The sequence below is a fragment of the Phyllostomus hastatus genome, unplaced genomic scaffold (genome assembly GCF_019186645.2).
Source record: "Phyllostomus hastatus isolate PE091 unplaced genomic scaffold, TTU_PhHast_1.1 phas_contig_64, whole genome shotgun sequence".
In the NCBI taxonomy this organism is placed as follows: Eukaryota; Metazoa; Chordata; class Mammalia; order Chiroptera; family Phyllostomidae; genus Phyllostomus; species Phyllostomus hastatus.
Window position 1 is genome coordinate 1,238,172 of NW_025333928.1, and position 23,150 is coordinate 1,261,321.

The 23,150-nt window shown below is 37.9% G+C and overlaps 1 protein-coding gene across 4 annotated transcripts in view; it reads right to left on the reverse strand.

Annotated features, from left to right (window-relative positions):
• VPS35L (VPS35 endosomal protein sorting factor like) overlaps positions 1-23,150 on the reverse strand; it is a 157,991-nt gene that overhangs the window by 54,359 nt on the left and 80,482 nt on the right. For all 4 annotated transcript variants that reach the window (XM_045848853.1, XM_045848851.1, XM_045848854.1 and 1 more), the window contains 5 exons: positions 12,342-12,388; positions 11,039-11,150; positions 10,412-10,528; positions 6,758-6,811; positions 3,602-3,682 (listed from right to left, as the gene is read on the reverse strand). In XM_045848853.1, coding sequence (XP_045704809.1) covers positions 3,602-3,682; positions 6,758-6,811; positions 10,412-10,528; positions 11,039-11,150; positions 12,342-12,388 — 411 coding nt within the window. The remainder of the gene's footprint in view (positions 1-3,601; positions 3,683-6,757; positions 6,812-10,411; positions 10,529-11,038; positions 11,151-12,341; positions 12,389-23,150) is intronic.

A 23,150-nucleotide genomic window follows, 5' to 3' on the forward strand; every position in this document is an offset into this window, starting at 1 on the left:
ACTTAGAATCTACAATAACATTTTGCTATATTCACTTTCTCCCCTCACCTATCCATTCAATGCTTGAATTTGTAAACACACAATCCACATATATATTTAATATTATTATTTTAAAATAATTTAAAACTTGCAGAAAAGTTGAAAGAATAGTACACAAGACTTCCATATTGCCTTTACCCAAATTCACCCATTTTTAATATTTTGCCAAATTTGTTTTATGTTCTATGTAAAAAAAAATCTTCTCCTCAACCATTATGAGAGTAGACTGCATGTATTATGTCCCTCACCCCTTAATACTTCATTTGTATTGGGTTGGGCAAAAAGTTCATATGGTTTTTAATGTAAAATAGAAGGCACAATTTTCATTTTCACCAGTAACTTTATTGATTTGGATATTTTGAGTGTGTCAGCTATCTCCTGCATGGCATAATGTTGATTGTTCTCAATTAATGTCTCAATTTGATCACTATCAACTTCAACTGGTCTACCTGGCCAGAGAACAGCATCCAGCCAGAAATCTCCAGCATGAAACTTCGCAAACAACTTCTGACACATTGGATCAATCACAGCACCTTCTCCATATACTGCACTAATCTTTTTTATTTTATTTTTGAGTTTCATTTGTATTTTTATTTTCTTGAAATAATAAAGCATAATATGCTGAAAATGTCACTTATTTTCTTCCATCTTCATTATTAAAATGGCTGCACAAAAATTCACCAGTTTTGCCCTGGCTGGTATAGCTCAGTGGACTGAGCATGGGCTGTGAACCAAAGCATCACAGGTTCGATTCCCAGTCCAGGCACATGCCTGGGTTGCAGGCCATGGCTCCCAGCAACCACACATTGATGTTTCTCTCTCTCTTTCTTTCTCCCTCCCTTCCCTCTCTAAAAATAAATAAAATCTTTAAAAAAAATTCACCAGTTTTGATAAATTCACCAGTTTGATAAATAGATTTTATTTTTAATGCACGCTGATATGACAGCTGTCACAATACAATCTAACAAAATTGTTCTGAATGAAGTTAAAGACAACTAAGCGCTACTAGGGCCATCTTATGAGAAAAAAAAACTTTTTGGCTAACCCAATATTTTTTAATAATTATATTTTCTGACATTTCTAGTTTTCTATTATCAAATTCAGGAAAGTTAACACTGATATAATACTTTAGTCTATCATCCACATCCCTACCTTGTCAACTGCCTAAAGATGTTTTCTGTATCATTATCTTTTCTTTTCTTCAGTACAGGATCATGCACTGCATTTTGTTTTCATGTCTCCAGAGTCTGTGTCAATTTGGAACAGTTCCTTAGCCTTTCTTTGATATTAATGAAAATATTTTTTAGAATACAGTCCAATTACTTCACAAAATACTCCTCAATTTGGGCACAGCTGATGTTGCTGCATGGTGAGATTCAGGTTACATATTCTCTACTACAATGCAACAAGATGATGTTGTGTTCTTCTTAGGGCATCTGCAGGCACACCATATCTGTTTCTCACTGGTAATATGAATTTTCATTAGCAGGTCAATGTCCATCTGATTTCTGAACTTTATAGTCTCTATTTTTTCACCTGTAATTAATACTCTCCTAGGAAAACCCTTTGAGATATGGAAATATCCTGCTCCTCATCAGACTCCTCCTATATTTAGCATCCACTGATGATTCTTGCCTATAGATTGATGATTCTTATCTTTTACTGTGTCGGCTGCAAATGCTGATTTTTTTAACTCTACCATTTCTTCCACATTTCTCAATCGGCACCCCTGTCCACTTTTCCCTTCATCTATTTATTTATCTACTCATCACAGGAACAGTACCCTGGATTCCTATTTCACTGAATGGGTTATAACCCACTATTGTCTTTATTTTTTGATGTTCAGATTGGGAGCCCAAAAGAGCCCCTTCCAAGCTACTCCAGTGCCCTCTTCAACTCCCTTTACCCCTATCAGTTTTTTGAGTACTTCTTTAATTTTTGGCAAAAGAAAATGCTCCAGGCTTACCACAGACCTTCCCTATCATTGACCTGGCGTAAGCTAATTCTCCACAGTGATTTGGCCCCACTTAAGACCAGAGGCTCACAACCTATATGGGTGGATATCCTGAATGCCAGCTGTATCTGTTATAAGTTGCTTTTAGATATGACAGAATCATAAAGAGCATAATTTCCTTCTCTCTTTCAGGAACGGACTGCATTAAAATCATTATGCTACTTCAAGTTTTCAATTAATTGGTTCCTTAGTACTCAAGGTCTTACTGAAATTTTTTCAACAAAAATTCTAATGCACACCACTTTTCTGATGTGCTTGAGACCTTAACAGCCCACAAGGTATGGTCCAGTTTCTCTGCACTACACATTTTACTTACTCAATAATATTTACCAAGAGTCTGCTATGCATGGCCATGTACTTTTTATATCACATCTAGAAAATGCTAGTCAGTGGCTGCTCTATAAAGTGTAACGATGAAGCATTTTAATTAGAGAATGGTGAAAAACTCAAATTAGAAAAATGTGAGAATTCTAAAATTCTTATAAGAATGTGTAACTCATTTTCTTAGCTAGAAATCAATTATTGGAAGTACCAGAACATAATGTTTTTAAATAAAAATAAATAAATTTAATTAGGTCAAAAGTTACTTTACAGTAAGTGATCCTGAGCTGGATTCTGTACTGGATGGGGGAAAAAAAAAATCTACTCTCAAGGACATTACTGAGTCCAGTGACAAAATGGGAACAGGGACTGTGGTGTAGGTAATAGTGATGTATAATGTTAAATTCTCTGTATTTGACAACTAACCTGTAGTTATACAGCTCTGGCTGGTGTAGCTCAGTGGATTAAATGCAAGCTGTGAACCAAAGGGTCACTGGTCTAATACCCAGTCAGGGCACATGCCTGGGTTGCAGGCCAGGTCCCCAGTAGGGGCCGCATGAGAGGCAACCACACACTGATGTTTCTCTCCCTTTCTCCTTCTCCTCTCTCTAAAAACAAATAAATAAAATCTTGAAAAAAACAAACAAACAAATAAACTGTGCTTATATAGATGACTGTCCCTGTTCTTAGGAAATACTCATTCAACCCTTTAAAGGCAAAGTGACATGGTGTGTGTAACTTAACCTCAAATGATTCAGAAAAATTTACATACACACGTATGTACGTGTGTGTACATAAGAACAATGGTAAAGCAAACAAGGAATACGTTCATGACTAGTGAATCTGGGTAAAGAATAATGGGACTTCTCCAAGTTAGTCTTTCAATTTTTGAATACACTTGAATTTATTCCCAAATAAAAGTTTGTCTAGCTAAAAAAAAAAAGGCACTTACTTGAGCCCAGCAACTGTGCCAGGGACTCCCATACCATATTTCATTTAGTTCTCACAACCACTCTGAGTAGGACTATTATTATTCCCATTTTATAGGGAGAAAACTGAGCCAAAACATTAAGTAACTGAGTAAAGAGTACATGGTAAGGATATGACAACTCTAGGATTCAAACCCAGGATTATCTGAATTTATGATCTGCCCCATGCAACATGCCAATTTAATTCAACAGAATAAAATTCCCAACAGTAAGGAAATGGCAAATGCAAATCTGTTACCTGAGGGTAGGAGTCTTCAAATGCACGATCTGGAGTCATATGCTTGATGACATCGGCCAAAACAGTATTCACCTCTCGTTTCTATATGCAGAAAATGAATGCAACCTCGATTAGATACTGAATGGTAGTCATCAACCATTCTTCTGGGGGAAAAGAACTAACACATTCAGAATACAGCACACATTTTCAAGAAAATAGTTTTAAATATTCTATTCTGCTGAAAATATTATAAGGGGAAAAATACCACCCATATTACAGCCCTAAAAGTGGCTATGTCCACACCAAGTCAGGACTGAAACACCATTCTCAAAGATTCTGGAGCATTACAATGTCACTATTTTCCCTAAGCACTGGTAAAATCATCCATGCCACTTTCTGTCCACCTGTCCCCAGATCCATCCCCAGATGTTGCAGAGAGCAGCAACATTGTCATAAAGAGCACAGACTTGCCCCCTGTAAGCCAGGTAACCCAATGCTCACTTTACTTTTGTCATCTGTAACAGGGATCAGCCAACCAGAGCCCAAATCCAGCCCAATGCCTATTTTTATACAGCCTGAGGGCTAGGAGTGGTTTTTACAAAGCAAAAACACAGTATCACTTCATGACATTAAAAATTATAGGAGATTCAGCACTGGCTGGAGTGGCTCGGTGGATTGAGAGGCAGCCTGCAAACCAAAGGGTTGCTGGTTCAATTCCCTGTCAGGGCACATGCCTGGGTTGCAAGCCACGTTCCCCTGTATGGCACACAAGAGGCAACCACACACTGGTGTCACTTTCCCCTTTCTCTCCCTCCCTTCTTCACTGTCTAAAAATAAATAAATAAAATCTTTAAGAAGAATAAAAATTATGGGAGATTCAAATTTCAGTGGGCATAAATAAAGCTTACTGGCACACAACTGTGCTTACTCACATATTGTCCCTGTCTGTTTTCATGCTGCAATGGCAGAGGTGGAGATAATATGGTCTCTAAAACCCTCAAATATTTACTATCTGGCCCTTTAGGGAAAAAGTCTAGATAACAGAAGCATTGATGCCTCTTGGCAAGGTGGCTCCGAGGCTGTGTGGCTTACGGGTAAATTTCCTGGCACATAGCATATGTTATCTAAATAGTTGCCATTATATTTACTCTCTTGTTTAGTGCTCATTAAATTCACCAGCATGAACATCATTATTCCCATTCTACAGCTGAGGAAGCGGCGGCTCAGAGAAGTTAAATGACTTAGCCAGGGTCACATAGCAAAAAAAAAAAGAAAGAAAAGAAAAAAAATCACCTGACAACATACTGAAAGGACCCAGAGTTCCTTGGAGAATGTGCTGATTCTGAATCTTGAATAAGAAATATGCAAAGGAGGTGAAACACCTTAGAAAGCAAGGAAGATATAAAAACAACAGAGCATGTCTGAGGGCTCTGGAACCAACCTGAAAAGGTAACAACTGGACCAAAGTGGGACAACTGATCACCAGTAAAAATAATAAAATTCAAATATGTTTAAATCCATTAGTTGCTAACGACACCAAGAGCAACTACAACTCATGGGTCACCTCTGGAGATTTGGGGAGAGCTGAATTCTTATTCTAAAAACAAGTAAATAGACAAAACTGAGAAGCAATACTACCTTTTCTGTAGAAACTGTATCTCAGGATAATTAAATACCTAGTGAAAGGAGTCTCTCTTTATACAAGTATCCCAGACAACAGATAAATGATAACTCTGAATATCACCATTTTGCAACCTCTGTTAAACTGTGATATGCTTGAGCATCAATGGCTGCTCACTTCATCAAGAGACAAAAGGAAGGCATGAACATCCCAGGAAAAACACCACACCACCCATGGTGCCAAAAAAGACAACTTATATGAACTAACTGCTGATTTATATGCTGAATGCCACCAAGGCATGCAACTAGCCAATCCAGACTGGGAAACTACAGGACAAATGATCCAGTTTCTTTAACAAATATATTACACAGGAAAAAAAAAGGGGGACAGGGGGAGAGAGAAGGAGGAAGAAAAGAAAAAGATGGAGAGAGAACTTATAGATTAAAAGAATCCTAAGAAGTCTACTGAAATGTATGAACCTTATTTCAATCCTAACTGAACAAATAAAGTATAAAAAATGTCTAAGACAACTGGGGAACTCTGAACATTGAACTAATTTTTAGTGACATTAAAGCATTATTAACTTTTTTAGATTAATGTATTGGGATTTTGCTTTAGAAAAAGGAATTTTTATATTTTATAGGTAAGATACGTCCTGAAATACTGACAGATTAAATACAATGTCTGGGATTTACTTCAAAATAATCCAGGAGAAGGAATAAGGACATAAACAAGGCGTCATAAGATGATCATTTCTGGGTGATGAATTTAAAAGAGGTAAGTTTGTAATTTCTATAATACATAAAACAAAAACTAGAAAAAAGGAAAGAAAATCAACAGAACTACATTTATACAATGCTCAAAATGAGGCAAAACCAATTTCTGGAGTTAGAGGCCAGAATGGTGGTTTCCTTTAACTTCCAAAGGCTGGAGGCTATGAGTTCAAGGGGACCACAAAGGACTTTGAGGAGTAGGGAAAAGTTATTTCCTATTACTTAATCTGGACCATGATTACATGGGTGAATTTTGTGAAGATTCACTAGGCAGCAAACTTATGATGTTTCTGCATGCTTGCTACACTTGAATTTTTTAAAATTGTTTGAAACAAATAACTCTGAAAATAGGATTTGAATCCAGATCTACCAGAGATTTTTCTAAAATCTGTTCTTTGACAAGCCCCTTATTTCCCAAACTAGGGTTGTAGTCTGGGCCTTGGGAAAGAAATATCTTTGTGTACTTAGAAATAATTGCATGCAAGTCAAGTATGTTTGGGAAATGCTGCTTACTAGACCCCATGGAAAGTGACAGTACATTTTAGCACATAAACATTTAACATATTTTATAGTAGAAAAAATTTTTACACAATGCAGCATTTACATGGGAACACTTTTGTCATAGCACACACATTAATGCTCTGTCACACTATACAATGAAGGATGAACTTTTTCTGAATTAAGAGTAGTTACTATTGTAAAATGTCTACGTTAGATGTATTCACTATTAAAAACATTAAACAAATGTAATTCTTTCAAAAACAATACCACAGCCACACATACCGTGAAATGCTTGCAGGTATACTCTATCCACACTTCGGCACAATTAATGTAGTCCTACAAAGAACAAATAAAAATGTCTACAATAAGAACACCACAGTTGACCTTATGGCAGAAGCTCATCATGTACAAATCCCTTCAAGGGCTGTGACAATTAAAAGAACTGACAATTGACAGGAATTTCAAGAGTGGTTTATCTGTAGAAAACTCTGGCCCACTGATATACAGAGTCTGGCAGAAGAAAGGCCTGCTTGAGTGTGGTTGGTAGGGTAATAATAAGGGTGTAATAATTTATAGTTTTAATTTAAACATTTCACCTAAAATGTCATATGGTGTGCTTGAGTATGATATTATGTTACAGAATCACATGCTTATGATTTTGTAATAAAGAAGGGGCTTTATTTGTGCCAGACCCTGTATTTTACCATGAGAAGTTAAATAAAAACATAAGTTGCTTGAAACTGAACTGTGAGAAAGAAGATATCTACTAAGCAGGGTTCCTGGTGGCTAACTGAGCTCAAATTTAAAAAACAGAGCCTAGCAGCTATTTCTACACAGGGGCCTCTCACACAAACTGCACTTCAGGAAGAAGCCTGCATTGAACTGCCTGCCTGCACTGTGTTCCTGCCATCTGAGCCAGCCTTTTATAAAAGAGTTCTAGGAATCCTATTTCAACCAATAGGACTGAGGCTTTCCTAACCCACTCAGACCTATGCAGCTCCAGTCAACCAGTGTGGCTCCATTCTAACCAATCAGCATAGAGCTGTTTGGACCAAACAGCAAGAATCTGGAGTCCTCATTCACCTAAGGACAGACCAATCAGGGACCGGCTGGGGACTTCTGTCCATATATTCCAGCTTCCCCTGAGTCTGGGAGTGCACTTTCTCTTTCCACCAAAGACTAAAGATTATATTTCCCAAGTAGATGAAACACTAAAGATGAAACATGGAAGATACTTCACTTGAACAAAGAGAAGGAGACCAGCAGGGAACACAGCAAAATTGTTCAGCCAGAGAGACGCCTGGCCCCAGGGCCATCAAACAGGCAAGGTGCTGTTTCCACAGCTGTGCTGTATCACAATTGAGCTGTTTGCCCTGAAGAGTTTCCTTCTTCACTATACCTACTGGGGATTCCTTTTGGTGTTGAATTGACACCAACAAACTTTGGTTGACAAAACTAATTAGATTTCATTCTAGAATTGCTACCTCAGCCAGGATAAAACAAACAAACAAACAAAAACTGGGAAGCTCAAAAGCATCCGAGTGACAGTGGGAAGGTCCTCACCACACCTCAGTGAAGAAACTGATGGCACATCTGGTTGAAGACTTCAGCTTTGCCTAAAATGTGATTTTTGCATGTTCTAAGAAAATATAGGTTGCCTGCCTTTAAAAAATAAACCATTTGCCCTACAGAGGGGTCACGTGTATATGTTGTATAAAGGTTAGGAAAGCATAGAGGTTTCCGGTAAGAAATTATGTTTTAAATCCAAGTACAAGAGGTACCCATGAAGAAGCAATGAGATGGGTACAGAAATGCCAATGACCAACTTGTTAACACTGCCTGCTCTACTCTGGGACACATTCAAATGGAGAAAAAAAATAGCCAAGATACAATACAGTCTGCAAGTACCTGTTTTCCTCTTTAAGGAAAAGAAAGATGAAATGGAGAATCCAGCTCTTTCTTTTTTTAAATTGTTGTTCAAGCACAGTTGCCTCCATTTTCCCACTACCATTTTCCCCCACCCCACCCATCTCGGTGGATTGAGATTGAGACATTTTTATGTCTCAAAGAATTGAATATTATTTTTTTTAGTATATCTGTACTCAAGAACCATTGTATTCATACATTCAATTACAGCAATCACCATACCACATGGTATATGGCTTTTAGTATTTATTCAGACTAAAACATGAGTTTATAAAGGTAAAAAAAACAGATATTGTTTTTTTTTTTATTTAATTGTTGTTCAAGTACAGATGTCTCCAATTTTACCCCCACCATTCCCCCCAAACACAGACATACACACTCCCCACCCTTAATTCTTCCCCCTTTGGCTCTGTTCATGGGTCCCTTATACATGTTCCTTGATGACCCTTTCCCTTCTTTCCCTTATTATCTCCTCCCCCCTCTCTTCTGGTTACTGTCAGTTTGTTCTTTATTTTAATGTTTCTGGAGAAACCAGTTATCTCTCTCACACAAGAAAGCCAGGAACATTCTAAGGTCTAATTAGAATGCTAAGGTGAATGTGAAGTTAAAGACTGGAGAATACTGCTAATATAGGCTTTTGACGTGAGGATGCTTTGAAACACTGAACTACAGGCACCATAAGTTCAGAGGTTTTTTTATTTAAATATACTTAATAAGCTGTTTTATTTAGTCAATCAGAATTACATTAAATAAAAAATTCCAACAGATGGTGTTTAGTGAGAGTTTTGCTAAACCTAACCTAGATAAACAATTTTGTAATTGTTTCTAATTTTTCTAAATTATACCACTATCCTCAATATACTATTGTAAATATGGTGATTAGCAAGTGGTTTAAATTGAGATCATTTTAATATTTCCTTCTTGATAAATGACTGTATCAAATGCTACATATCTATATTCAGTTATGCGCTATGTTACAGACCAAGTGTTTGTGGCCCCCCCAAAATGTATATGCTGAAATCCTAACCCGCTATGTGATGGTTTTAGGTGGTAGAGCCTTTAGGAGGTGATTAGGCCATTAGGATGGAGTCCTCAAGAATAGAGGTGGTACAATGATGACTCCAGAGAACTCTCTCACTCCCTTTCAGCCATGTAAGGGGAAGAAGCTAGCAGTCTGCAGTCCAGAAGAGGGCCCTCACCAGAATCCAACCAAGCTGGCACCCTGATCTCAGACTTCATCCTCCAGTACTATGAGAAATAAATTTGTTGTTTATAAGGCATCCAGGTATGTCATATTCTGTTATAGCAGTCTGAATAGACTAAGATATGCTATTAGCAGCAGAGTAACAGTGTAGGGTATGGTGAAGTTTTATCCAGCTGGATCTGCAGCCACAAAGACAGCCAATACAATCTTTCCCTACCAAAAACCACATAAATTGCTGGCATGTTGCCTATAAAAACAGTGAGGCACAAAACCAAACCTACAACATGATGGCTGTTACTGCATGCATTATAGCACTGATATCAGTTGGTCTGTCTTCTCAAGACTTCCTGTGCCTAAGTATGGGGAAAAAGAGGTTTCAGCTGTCTTCATTCAAGGGACAAAAATGAGAATTCCCTTTTGCTAATTACTGGCATGACTACTGACCTTAGTTTAACAATATCCTACTAGGCTGGTACATTCAAATCCAAACACTACAGACTGCTGCATTTTAGATGTTGTTTGCAAAGTTACAGGTCTTTAAAAGTTTCAAATATTTATAATTTTGCTCTCTTAGTGCATCTTGGGGCCTTAAGAATAAGAAATAATTGGGATACAAAAATCAGAGAAATACATCTTTAAAGCTATCAGTTCTCCATTATAGGTTAACAAATAATACAACTGAAGAAGTTGATTTCTTAAAAATAAAAAACATAGGTACAATTACCTAGGTAATTTTTTAAAAAGAAAGCATATACTGCATAACTTGGACAAAAAGAAATCAATCTAAGGTCAGAACGGTCACCCACCTGTGGATTCTTCAATTTAGTAATAACTTTCCAAGCTTCATTGAGAATCTGAAGTCGATCACCCTCAGGAGGATCAGCCAAGGCCAAGTTTAACCCCAGTGAGCGAAAGAGAAGATGCTAAGAAAAATACAAAACCATTATGATATTGGAGATCATTTAAAATCAGAACAACTTCGGGCTTAAGGCTGTCACACTGAGCTCATCACAGGGCTAATCTTCCAACAACTTCTTTCTGAAATTCTACCACAAACCTTCACAAGGTAAATAGATAAGGAAAAATAAAGAGCTGGCTCGTTGTATTGGTCTAATCTGTGAGTCATAACATCCTGCTGGATGAAGTTTTTTATAAATAATGAGTGAAGATATATTTTTAGAGATGTAAGACCAAATTCTTTTCTAAATACTTCACAGTGAGCTAACTGTACAGATTTAGGATTCATGCAAGAGACCTGACATTCAGCAATTACGTTTGTCTAACAATCTCAATCTCAGACTCATCTTCCTTCCTGTTCTTGTCTTGTATTCCTGTTGGCCCAAGCTGCTCTAAAACCAGACTCTCTACCTCAGGAGATATCGGGTAAATACTGCCTATTTGTCCTCCTGTTGAGCATTAAGTCAAGAGCCTACCTTAGGGAAGCCAGCCTCATTGCACTCTTTAATCATGCCAATGAAATCTATGGACCTGGTGGCGATGAACTCGGCCCGGAAAGCAGACATCACAGAATTTAACAGCAAGGCACTGAAAGACACACATGCCCACATCAGCAGAGCTCCCTGTTAAGAAAGTCACTTTAGCCCTGGCTGGCGTGGCTCAGTGGATTGAGTGCCAACCTGCAAACCAAAGGGTCGCTGGTTTTATTCCCAGTCAGGGCACATGCCTGGGTTGTAGGCCAGGTCCCCAGTGAGGGGCACATGAGAGGCAACCACGCATTGATGTTTCTTTCTCTCCTTCTCTTTCTCCTACCCTTCCCCTCTCTCTAAAAATAAATAAAAATAAAATCTTTTTTAAAAAGTCACTTTAATTTTAGAACCTATGCTGCTGGAAAGGATGACTGACAGTCCTTTTTTAAAGGTTGGGGAAAAAAAACCAGCAACACTAGAATAAACAGACAACCTCTAGAGCACAGGTGGCAAACACAAGGCCCAGGGGCCGTCTACCTTTTTTTATCTAGCTGGGTACCTGTTTATACCCAGTGGCAGCACCAAGCTCTTGTTTAACTGTTAAGGAGTAGTTACATTTATACAGTCCTAAAATAGCATTCGGCCCTTTGAAGGCAACTGTGAGGCTGATGTGGCCCCTGGTGAAAATGAGTTTGATACCCCTGCTCTAGAGACTAATATAGTGTCTTGTGCATATTGGAAACTTCATAAATGTTAAATTCACTTGATGAAAGGATCAATGGGTAAATTGGTGGATGGTTGGATGGACAGGTAAATAAGAAGGCAATCAAATCCATTTAAACAAAAGTAAACTGAACCTTCAATAGGCTGGTATACGAATAAAACTAAAAATTAAGTAATAATATTGATCCAAGCTGCAAACATATATCCATCCACCTCTCTTATGAAAAGAACTGTCCTGGGACCTAGGGACATAGTAACTTAGAGATATCTACCACCAAAGGGAGAGACAGGAAGATAAGAGTTCATTTTCATCACAGCCCCATGAGGAAAGGACTATTAATTATTAAACCCATTTTACAAATAAGGAGAAATGGGGCACAGAGATGTCAAGTAAGTAATCCAAATTCACAAAGCTAAGAGAGAACAGACTCAGGTATCTGAAGGCAGGCCACTGGATGCCAGCTTTTTGACCTCCATGCTGTCCTGTCCCTTTGTTGGCCCTCTTGCCCACATATGCATGCCCATTTCAAAAAACAGGACCCAACTCCATTTCCAACTCATGACTTATGAATTCTAAAATACTCACTTGTTTCCTAGCTTTCTGCATCGCTCCATCATCTCAGTTAGCAGAGCCTAATAATTTTTAAAAATAATAAAAAATCATCAGGTTGGAGAACCTACAACAAACTTCTCACAAAGAGATTTCCAAGGTAATACTCTAAAATAAATGTAGCCTCATGCCCATTTCCACAATTCTCACTGCCTGGCAGAGATGAGGAGAATGGGAAGGAAAAAGTATATTCTTTCTCGTATTTCATATAGCGAGTAGTTAAGAGCTGGAACCCTGGCAACATGCACACTTAGGTTCAAATACTGTCTTACCAGCTACCAACAGCAAGACCTTGAGTCAGTAATCTGACTTCATTAAGCCTTGGCCTTCCTTAGGCAGATGATATAGGTGGTACCATCCTCCCTGCAGGGCTACTAAAGGATGATGAGAGATGCACTGATGAGAATGGAAATTCCTCCCCATCTCTCCTATGACTGCCCAGTATCCTCCCTATTGGTGCCAGTGGATTCTCAGTAAAACAAACACTGGACCAGTACTTGGTACCCACTTTTCACATGGGGAGCACTTTGCACTGGACTCCTCACCACTCATGGCCACCCATGAGGCAAGCTCTCTATTCTCTCATTTCACAGATGAGAAACCGAAAGAGTAGTGACGTGCTTTGGCCAAGGTGACACAGCTAGCTATGCCAGCTGGATATGACTTTGGCCATCTATCATCAAAGACCATGCTCTTCACTACATTTCCACTCCACGAATTTTGAAGCATTTTTTTGCCCTAAAAGGAAGGTAATGTTTTACTCATTGGAGTACTGTTAATGGCTTTAGACCTATCTTAAGACAATTACATGTTTTAAAGAGCTCCTGTTTTCTTAAAAAAAAAAAATCAATGGAAGAAGTATTCTTTGGGGTAGTAGCTTGGGAAGATTTTGAATGGCACAGTAAAGGTCACCCCTAGAATAGAAGAGCAGTTGATTGACAAGGGCCACTAACCATACCATACAGCAGGTCCTGGGCTAAACACTTCACATACCTTTGTCATTTACTCTTCATAACAGTCCTGGGAGGTCTACGTAAATTATCTCTACCTTTACAGCAGAGGAAGCCAAAGCTCAGATAGGTTAAACCACTTCCTAGTTAAGTAGAAATGAGATCTGTATCTAAGTCTGGTCCCAAAGTCAAAAATTAAAACAAGTCTTTCTTAGTTCAGCATTACCTTTTCCGGGGTCCCTCTATGTTGCCTGAGTAATCAAGGTGATAACTGGCTTTGGAAATAGTGTTAGTACTACCACCCAAAAGCCCTGATTTTATTCATATTTCTGTCCCTGTCCAAAAATAATCTGGTTGGGTCCTATTATGGACCAAATTATGTCCCACTACTTCCATTCATAGTTCAAGTCCTAACCCCAAATGTGGCCATGTTTGGAGACAGGGCTTTTAAAGAGGTAATTAATATTAGAAGGTCATAAGAATGGGGTCCTAATCCAATAGGACCAGTATCCTGATAAGAAAAGGAAAAATGATCAGGAAGTCACATGTACACAGGAAACACCATGTGAGGACACAGTGAGAAAAAGAAGGTCTACAAGCTAAGCAGAAAAGCCTCATCAGAAACCAACTCTGCTGGCACCTTGTTCTTGGAATTTTAGCCTCCATAACTATGAGAAAATAAATTTCTGTTGTTTAAGCCACCCAGTCTGTTATGACAGCCTGCTATGGTCTGAATGGTCACCTAACTACCAAGGTATCAGAAGGTAGAGTCTTTGAGAGGTAATTAGACAATGAGGATGGAGCTCTCATGAAGATAATTGTGCCCTTATAAATGTGACCCAAACAAGTTCCTTTGTCTCTTTTGCCACATAGGGACACAGCAAAAAGATAGTGATCTATGAAGTAGAATGTGGGCCCTTACCAAACACTGACAACATCTTGATCTTCAATTTCTCAACCTCCAGAACTGTGAAAAGTAAATGTGTTGTTTATAAGTCGCCCAGTTTGTGGTATTTTGTTACTGCAGCCCTAGGTGAACTAGGGCAGCCCAAACAGGCTAGGCAAAAAATACAGGTACAAAGCAATCACAGTGGTCTCATTCCCCCACCATTGGTAGATTTAGACATTGACACATAACCCATTTCTAGCTGCTGTGACAGGGGCTTCAAGGAAAGATGTCCTTGTTCTTACACAAAAAACCAAGGAACTAGAGACTCCCATCTTTCTGCCTCTGGGTGCAGCCATGTGAGAAAAAGGAATATGATGCCTGAAATGGCTTCAGTCACTTTGCTGCTACCTGGACAGCAAAACAGACAGATGGACATAACCTGGCTGGCCCAGGGCCTGCACTTCTTATTCAAGAGAACACACTGAATAGTTTTTGTAGGGCCAGTTAGGTGGTTGTTCCTTGCAGGCACAAGCACCTCAGCTAATGATAAAACTACTGATGATAGAATTACTGATGTCACAAATGGCTTCCCTAGCCTACTCATTATTTATATTTGAAAAGTCATACTTAAAGATCATTATCAAGGTGGTTCCTATAAAAGACTGAGAAGAGATACTGTGTATAAGAGATACTGTGAGAAGAGACAATGTGATACTGTGTATCACATTGATACTCCCAACACACACAAATAAAATAATCACTCATGGGAAAATTTTAATGTACCAGCTACTATTATAGGCACTAGGACAGGGCAGTAAGGAAATGAGACAGAAACCCATGCCCTCCTGTGGCTTGTTCTCTCATACCCGTGAGTGCACAAACATGCACACACACACAAAACATTCGTAAATAAACGAGACATCTTCACCACCTCTGAAAAGATGAACTAGGGCAGATGCCAACATATGGACAAAATATTCTGGCCATTAGACAAACAAATGCTTAAAATGTTCTTTTTTTTTTTTTACAAGAAATAAACACATTAAAAACATTGTATATCCAAGAATTTAACTTAAAAACAAAAAAGTTTTGTTGTCATATAGGAATACTTAGAAGAGTCCAGGGAGCCAAATATTATGGATCTCAGGCAGGTCTCTTAGAGATTATTAATTTTTTTCTGAGCAGTAACGGGATTGATTATCTTTGGCAAAAACAAGGTAAATAACAGTTCAAACCAGACTGAGATAGAAACAAGTCTTTTTGGCTGAGAGAATACACTGAAAAATTTGCAACTCAGCATACTGGTTTGCAGATACACAGAAGAACTAGAAGATTCATTAGGCTCCTACATGTCCTTTATTTGTATATTTAATTTTTTAAAAAATATAAAAATAAAAAATGCTTACAGACAAAAGTTCAAATATTTCTGTGCATCAAATACAATGTGAATACCCTCCCTCCCAGCTCCTACTCCCTAGGGGTCGCCAATGTTAACATTGTGGTGTTCATCTTTCTAAACCTGTGTCTGTACCCTGTGAATACATAGCTTTGTTGTAAAAACATGATTTACATTGTTCTTTTACAAAAATGGATAGTGATACATATTGGGCTGCAACTTGCCTTTTTTACTCAAGAATCTAGCACAGGTCTTGCTCCTCCCATGTTAGTACACACAAATCTACCTCATTATATTTAATGACTAAAGAATTCACATCAATAATATAACACAGCTCTTCAAGTTGCTCCTAAAGGATGGATTTTTAAAAGCTTTTTATTTTAAACCATTTACAGACTCATAAGAAATTGCAAAAGTGTCAGAGAGGTCACGGGTACCCATTACCCAGCTTCCCCCAAAGGTTATAGCTTTAATGAATATAGTGCACTATTAAAGCAAGGAAACTGACATTGCTATAATACAATTACCTAGACTATTTCAGCAGGGTTTACACTCACTCATTATAGTGAAAGAAAAGGCTTTGCCTTTCTGACATTTCATTCATATGGATTTGTAGAACCAATCATCATATTTAACTACTGAATTTTATGCCCTGGCTCGTGTGGCTCAGTGGATTGAATGTCGGCAAACCAAAGGGTCACCGGCTCGATCCCAGTCAGGGCAGGCCCAGTCCCTAGTAGGGGGACACAAGAGGCAATCATACACTAATGTTTCTCTCCCTCTCTTTCTCTCTCCCTTTCCTTCTTTATAAAAATAATTAAAATCCTTTTAAAAAAGTTAAAGAAAAAACTCAGAATACTTAAAAAATATTTAACTACTGAATTCTAAAGATTATCTTCGGATGAGAGTTCTATACCCACTTGAAAAGTAAAGGTAAAGAAAAAATAAATTGGAGCAGCATTGCATTTCTATTTTCTAAACCAAGATTAACTCATATGCAGCCCAGACTGCTCACATTTTTATACTTCTGCTTTTATTAAAAAATCTCCCAATTACTATTTATAAATCCTGTCTAATGAAAATGAGTATTAAATAACATGCACAACATCTTTTTATTCTTAATTTTATAAATAAAGCAGAAATGTAAAAGGGGGAGGGGAATCATAAACTAATCTTAGTGTTAATACCCCTTCCCCCAATTCAGAGTTAATATTGCTCAAGTCTCAAAAGAATAAAAATATTTCAATGTGAATAAAAAGAAATTATACACCCCAGGCATTAAAATAAATTTTTAATTTTGTTTCTCTTTCTCTAGGAATTTTTCCTAATTTGAAAAAGCACACTTGTGAGACATCTGGTCAGGATGGCTAAGTAGGAAACTCTGTACTCAGCTCCTCCCATGATCACAGCAAATTACAACTAAATTATACAACAGCCATCAGTGAGAAGCACCCACAGATCAGCTGGACAGAATTCTTATAACTATAAGGATATAAAGAAGAAGTCACATTAAGATTGTTAGGAGGGGCAGAGCCACAGAACAGGCAAGTCCCACACCCACAGTGAGGTAATAAGAGTAGGGAGGGATGTCTGGGCTGCAGACATCCCAGAAGAGCAAGAGGATCCACCCCCACCCCAATGTCCCCAGCCCTGGGGACAAGCATCAGTACTGGGAAGAGGAGTCCCCACATGTGGCTGAGAAAACAAGTTATGTTAATACAAGAAAAACAAAGGGCTGTGGAAGACTAAGATGTGCACTCTTAATGGGCCATCACAAAAACTTACACACTCTAAGCTCCAGGGCATGGACACCAGCTCAAAAGGCACACAGGACATATGGAGAAGAACAAAATTGACTAAGTTCAGGGAGAGGCAGTAGGGGCAAAAATTGGGGCAACTCTCTCTGGGGACAAAAGCACCCCAAAACACCACTGTTCCTTTGTTCAGCTGTACTTTCACCTAGGCAGTCTGGCACAGGAAAGAGCTAAATCTCTGCGAACACCCTTCACCCCACTCTGCTGGTTCCCTAAGACCCAACCTGCTAACTAGCTCATCTGGCCAGCTTATGGAGTCAGCCCCGACCTAACAGCATGTCTGCTGTAGTCTCAGCCATCCCTCACAGCCAGTCAACCTGAGGATCAACCACACCCACAGATGTGCCAATAGCAATTGAGGGAGGGTGGAAACAACCCATAAAAGGGACGTCCCTGGAACATGAGCATGAACATGAGCTCAGGTGATCAGGAAGACTGTGACACTGGACATATTCTCACAGAACACCTTCTAATGTACCAAAGGCCACCCTACCAAGACAAACTGGGAGATGCAAAAGCCCTACCCACCACGTACAAACAGAAGGAGACAGCCAAAATAAGGAGATTAAAAAAAAATGTCCCAAATGACAAAAGAAGGACAAAACTCTAGAAAAAGAATTAAACAAAATGGAGACAAGCAATCTACCACAGAGTTCAAAACACTGGTTAGAAGGATGCTAATGAACTTAAGGGAAGAACAGATGGACTCAGTAAGAATTTCACAAACAGCAAGAAACCATAAAAAAGGAAATAGAAACTATAAAGAAACAGCCAAAAATAATAATACAATAACTGAAATGAAAAAAAAAATACACTTGAGGAAATCAGTAACAATTTAGATGAAGCAGCACATCAAATCAGTGACCTAAAAGACAAGATAGTGGAAAATACCCAATCAGAACACTAAGAAGAAAAAAGAAAAACATACTCAGCATTGTTTTAAGGGACTTCTTAGACAATATCAAGGATATTAACATTCATATCATAGGGGTACCAGCAGTAGAAGAGAGAGCAAGCAAGGAATTGAAAACCTATTTGAAGAAATAATGACTAAACACTTTCCTAAACCTTGCAAAGAAAATAAACATACAAGCCTAGGAAAAGTAGAGAGCCCCACACAAGATGAACCCAAAGAAGCCAATGCCAACACACATAATAATCAAAACGTCAAAGGTTAAGGACAAAAAGAGAATCTTAAAAGCATCAAGAGAAAAGCAGTTAGTTGGTCAACTAAAACTGTCAGCTGATTTCTCAACAGATATTTTGCAGACCAGAAGGGATAGGCACAAAAACATTCAAACTGATGAAAAGGAAAGACCTACAACCAAGGTATTCTAACCAGAAAGGCTATTATTTAGAATCAAGGAGAGATAAAGAGTTTCCTAGATAAGGTACAGCTCAAGAGGTTCATCATCATTAATCCAGTAAGACAAAGGATATTAAAGGCATTTCTTTAAGTATAAAAGAACAGATGAAAGACATAAACAAGATGAGGGTGCACCCACCAGGCCAACAAAGAAGCGGGGTAGGCATGATTTGCCGTCACTCAGTGCACCTCACGGACTGATCAAAAGGTTGCAAAATGAGGTGGATTATCAGTGCCAGCCTAGCACAAATGTGCAGAGTAGACATTGAGGGCCGCACAGTGCTCTGAGGGTGTGGACTAGAAACTGGGTACCTGTGATTACTGTAGTCTAGACTATGTGCCTATCCTTGTGGAACCACAGGAGAGAGAGAGAAAAAAAAAAACTGACCCCAGTCCCCCTCTGCCTGCACATTTCAGGAAGCCTGCAAAACCTGCTTGGCAGGTTTAAAATCAGTAGGAAGCCTTTTTTTTGTTTTTCTTTCCAGGGTAAGACAATAAGACCTGGAGCTTTGAGAAAACCAGAGACTGATTCAGAAAGATGTCAGAAGGAGATAAACAAGAGCTAAGATAAATTCACTTTCATATCCATCAAAACTTACATTTTTAAAGTTCTTTTATTTCCATTTATTTAGATTTTTTGTTTTGTTTTTATTGTTTGATTTTTTATTTACCCTTTCATATTGCATTTTCATTTTTTTCTTTAAATTCACTCATATTCCAAATGACACACTAGACATGGTCTTTTATTTTTTATTCGTTTTATTAAGATTATATATTTCTTACCATACTATTGCTATACAAAGTTCAAGTCTTAATCACTCTTCCCAAGTCTTAATCAATTTCACCATCTTCTTGAGCTTTATTACTATTGTGGTAAACTGTATTTTCTCTCACACTATACCAAGTTTCTATGCCTTACTATCACTATCTCCTCCACCTATCCTTGCATAAGCATCCTCCTTTCTTAAGTCACTTCACATTTTTTTCCCTTTTAATAAGAGACTTATTTCCTTTTCACCTTTTATAAACAGTAGCTAACTGGGTGAAATATCAGTTACTGCTGCACTTCTACAAAGGAATTCCTATTTGTTCACTACTTATTTCTACTTTAAATCCCATAGAATACTCTCCTGCTGTCTTTCCATTTCACCTTCCCCCTGCCTCTGACAAGTGGAGTAAAGAATTTTATTTCATTGATTTCTGTCCCCTTATTTTTTCCCTTCCCCCACTTTCAATGGGAACTTTATTCCTTACTCTTATTCATTTACTTCCCCCATCCTCTCAAAATCATTTTTCTTTACTGTAGACATCTCATATTCACTTCTGATTTTTTACAATACTCTTATTCCCATTCCACCTTTATTAAACTTCATTCAGCTATCACAACTATCAACCCTGCTGTGAATTTTCTGCAGTTTTGCTCCTGTTGGTCCAGTATCTTTCCAATTTTACTTCAGACCTCATAGTATACTCTTCCTTCTTCTTATCCCTTTGTTCCTAATGTCCTTTTGTGTTTTACTTACCTTGTAAATTTTGTTCTCTCCATTTCTTCACATTCTATCCCAACTCTTATCAATTCTCCTTCAGCTTACAATACATTTCCCCCCTCTTTTAGTCATCTCATATTCCCTTTATCATATCTTGCAATATCCTCCATCCCTCTTCATATTTATTAATCTTAGTTTTATTGAAGTTCAGACCGCTGATGTGGTAGGGGGTTCTTTTTGCTGGCATAGGTTTGGTGGTCTGTTAATGCTGCTTTGTTAACCAACACCTGTACAATAGCATACAACACAAGGTCAGCGTTGCGAATACCAATAAACCTGCTGGAGGGGAGAATCCAACAACAAAGGAACCAGGAACAGGTAAAGCCTAAGTAAAACAAGAGAGTCAACAGAAACTGATGAAAGGGCAACCCTAGAGCATCCAGACAAGGAAATCAGAGACCATATCACTGAATCCCAAAGAACCCTTACCACAGAAGTTCACCCTATAAAGACAGCTGGGAAAACAGAGCATCTAGAATTGCAGAAACAACCAACAAGAGTCACTTAAAGGGGGAGATAAAGAAAAAACCTGCAACTGAAAGGAATGGAAGATTTCCCAGTTAAAGAACTAAAGGAAGTGGAGGCAAGCAAACCATCAGACATAAAGTCAAAAGAATGGTTATAAGGATGCTCAAGGAACTCAGTGACAACTACGAGGAACTGACTGGGAATTACAGCAGTATGGAAAAGGAAATAGAAAGTATAAACAAGAACCAGGAAGAAATGAAGAATATAATATTTGAAATAACAAGTACACCAGAAGGAATTACAACCAAGCTGGATGAAGGAGGAGGCAAAATTTGTGATCTGGAAGACAAAGTAGAAAGAAATACTCAGGTAGAGCAACTGCATGAAAAAAGATTAAAAAATATGAATATAGCTAAAGGGAACTGAAGGACATAAAATGGAGTAACATTCAAATCATAGGAATATAGAAGGAGAAGAAAAGGAACAAGGGATAGAAAATATAATGACAGAAAACTTCCCTAACCTGGAGATGGGGAAAGCCATGCCAGTTCAGGAAGCACACAGGATCCCATTCAAAATAAACCGAAATAGGCCTACTCCTAGAAACATCATAATTAAAATGCCATAATTAAAATGCCAAGTTTTCAAGACAAAGAAAGAATCTTAAAGGCATCAAGGGAGAAACAGGAAGTGACATACATGGGAGCTTCTATGAGGCCACAGGCTGATTTCTCAACAGAAACACTATAAGCTAGAAGGAAATGGCAACAAATATTCCAAGTAATAAAAAACAAGGCAAGGCTCTCAATTAAAATGGAAGGTGAAATAAGTAGTTTCCCAGACAAAAAGGCTGAAAAGAATACAACTCTTCCAAATCATAACTGCAAGATATGCTAAAAGGACTGCTTTTAAAAAAGGAAGAAAAAGAGTGAGAACTAGAGGAACACAGATACAAAGGGCAGAAAATGAGTAAGTACCTATCAATAATAACCTTAAATGTAAACAGATTAAATGCTCCAATCAAAAGACATAGGGTGACTCAATGGATAAGAAAGCAAAATGCGAACACGTGCTGCCTATAAGAGAACCACCTCAGAACAAAAGACCTACACAGACTGAAAGTGAAGGGTTGGAAAAAATATTCCAAGCAAATGGACAGAGAAAAAAAGCTGGGATAGCAACACTTATATCAGAGAAAACAGACTTCAAAACAAGGGCCATAAAAAGAGACCCAGAAGGACACTTTATAATACTCATGGGAAGGATGCATCAAGGAAACATAAACATTATAAACATATACGCACCCATCATAGGAACATTCAAATAATGAAAATCTTAGAAGACTTCAAGAAAGATATCAACAACAACACGCTTACACTAGGGGATTTTAAAACCCCACTATCACAAATGGATAGATCTTCCAAAATAGATCTTCCAAAATGGATAGATCAACAAAATATCAACATGGATACCTAGGCACTGAACAATGCCTTCAATCAAATGGACTTATCTCAAAGAAGCAAAATACACATTCTTTTCAAATGCACATGTAACATTTTCAAAGAGAGATTGCATGATAGGACTAAACACAAACCTCAAAAAATTCAAGAAAACTGGAATTATATCAGGCATTTTTGCAGACCACAAAAGCCTGAAACTAAAACCAACCTCAAGGAAAAAACTCAAAAACCTTCAAATTCATGGAGTTTGAACAGCATGCTATTAAACAATCACTCAGTTAATGAACAAGATCAAGAAAGAAATCAAAACATTTCTGGAAACAAATGAAAATGAAAACATAACAGACCAAAACTCATGGGCTACAGCAAAGGTGGTCCTGAGAGGGAAGTTCATAGCAATACAGAGCTACCTAAAAAAGATAGAAACATTTTGAAAAAATAACCAAACCCTACTTCTACAAGAACTGGAGAAACAACAAACAAAGCCCAGAGTGAGTTGAAGAGAGGAAATAACCAAGATCAGAGCAGAATTAAATGACAGAGAAAGCATAAGAACAATCCAAAATATCAATAAATCCAGGATCTGTTTCTCTGAAAAGATAAACAAAGTCAACAAACCTTTAAGCAGATTCGTCAAGAAAATAAAAGGAGTCAGGAGCTAAATAAATAAAATCAGAAATGAAAGAGGAGAGATTACAACTGATACCACAGAAATACAAAGGACTATAAGGAATTACTACAAACAACTATATGCCAAAAATTTGAAAACATGGGTGAACATGTGGGTGAAGTGGACAAATTTCTGGAAAATTACATTCTTCCAAAACTGAATCAAAAAGCAGAAAGCCTGAACACACTGATACTAGCTGGTGAAATTGAAGCAGTAATCAAAGAA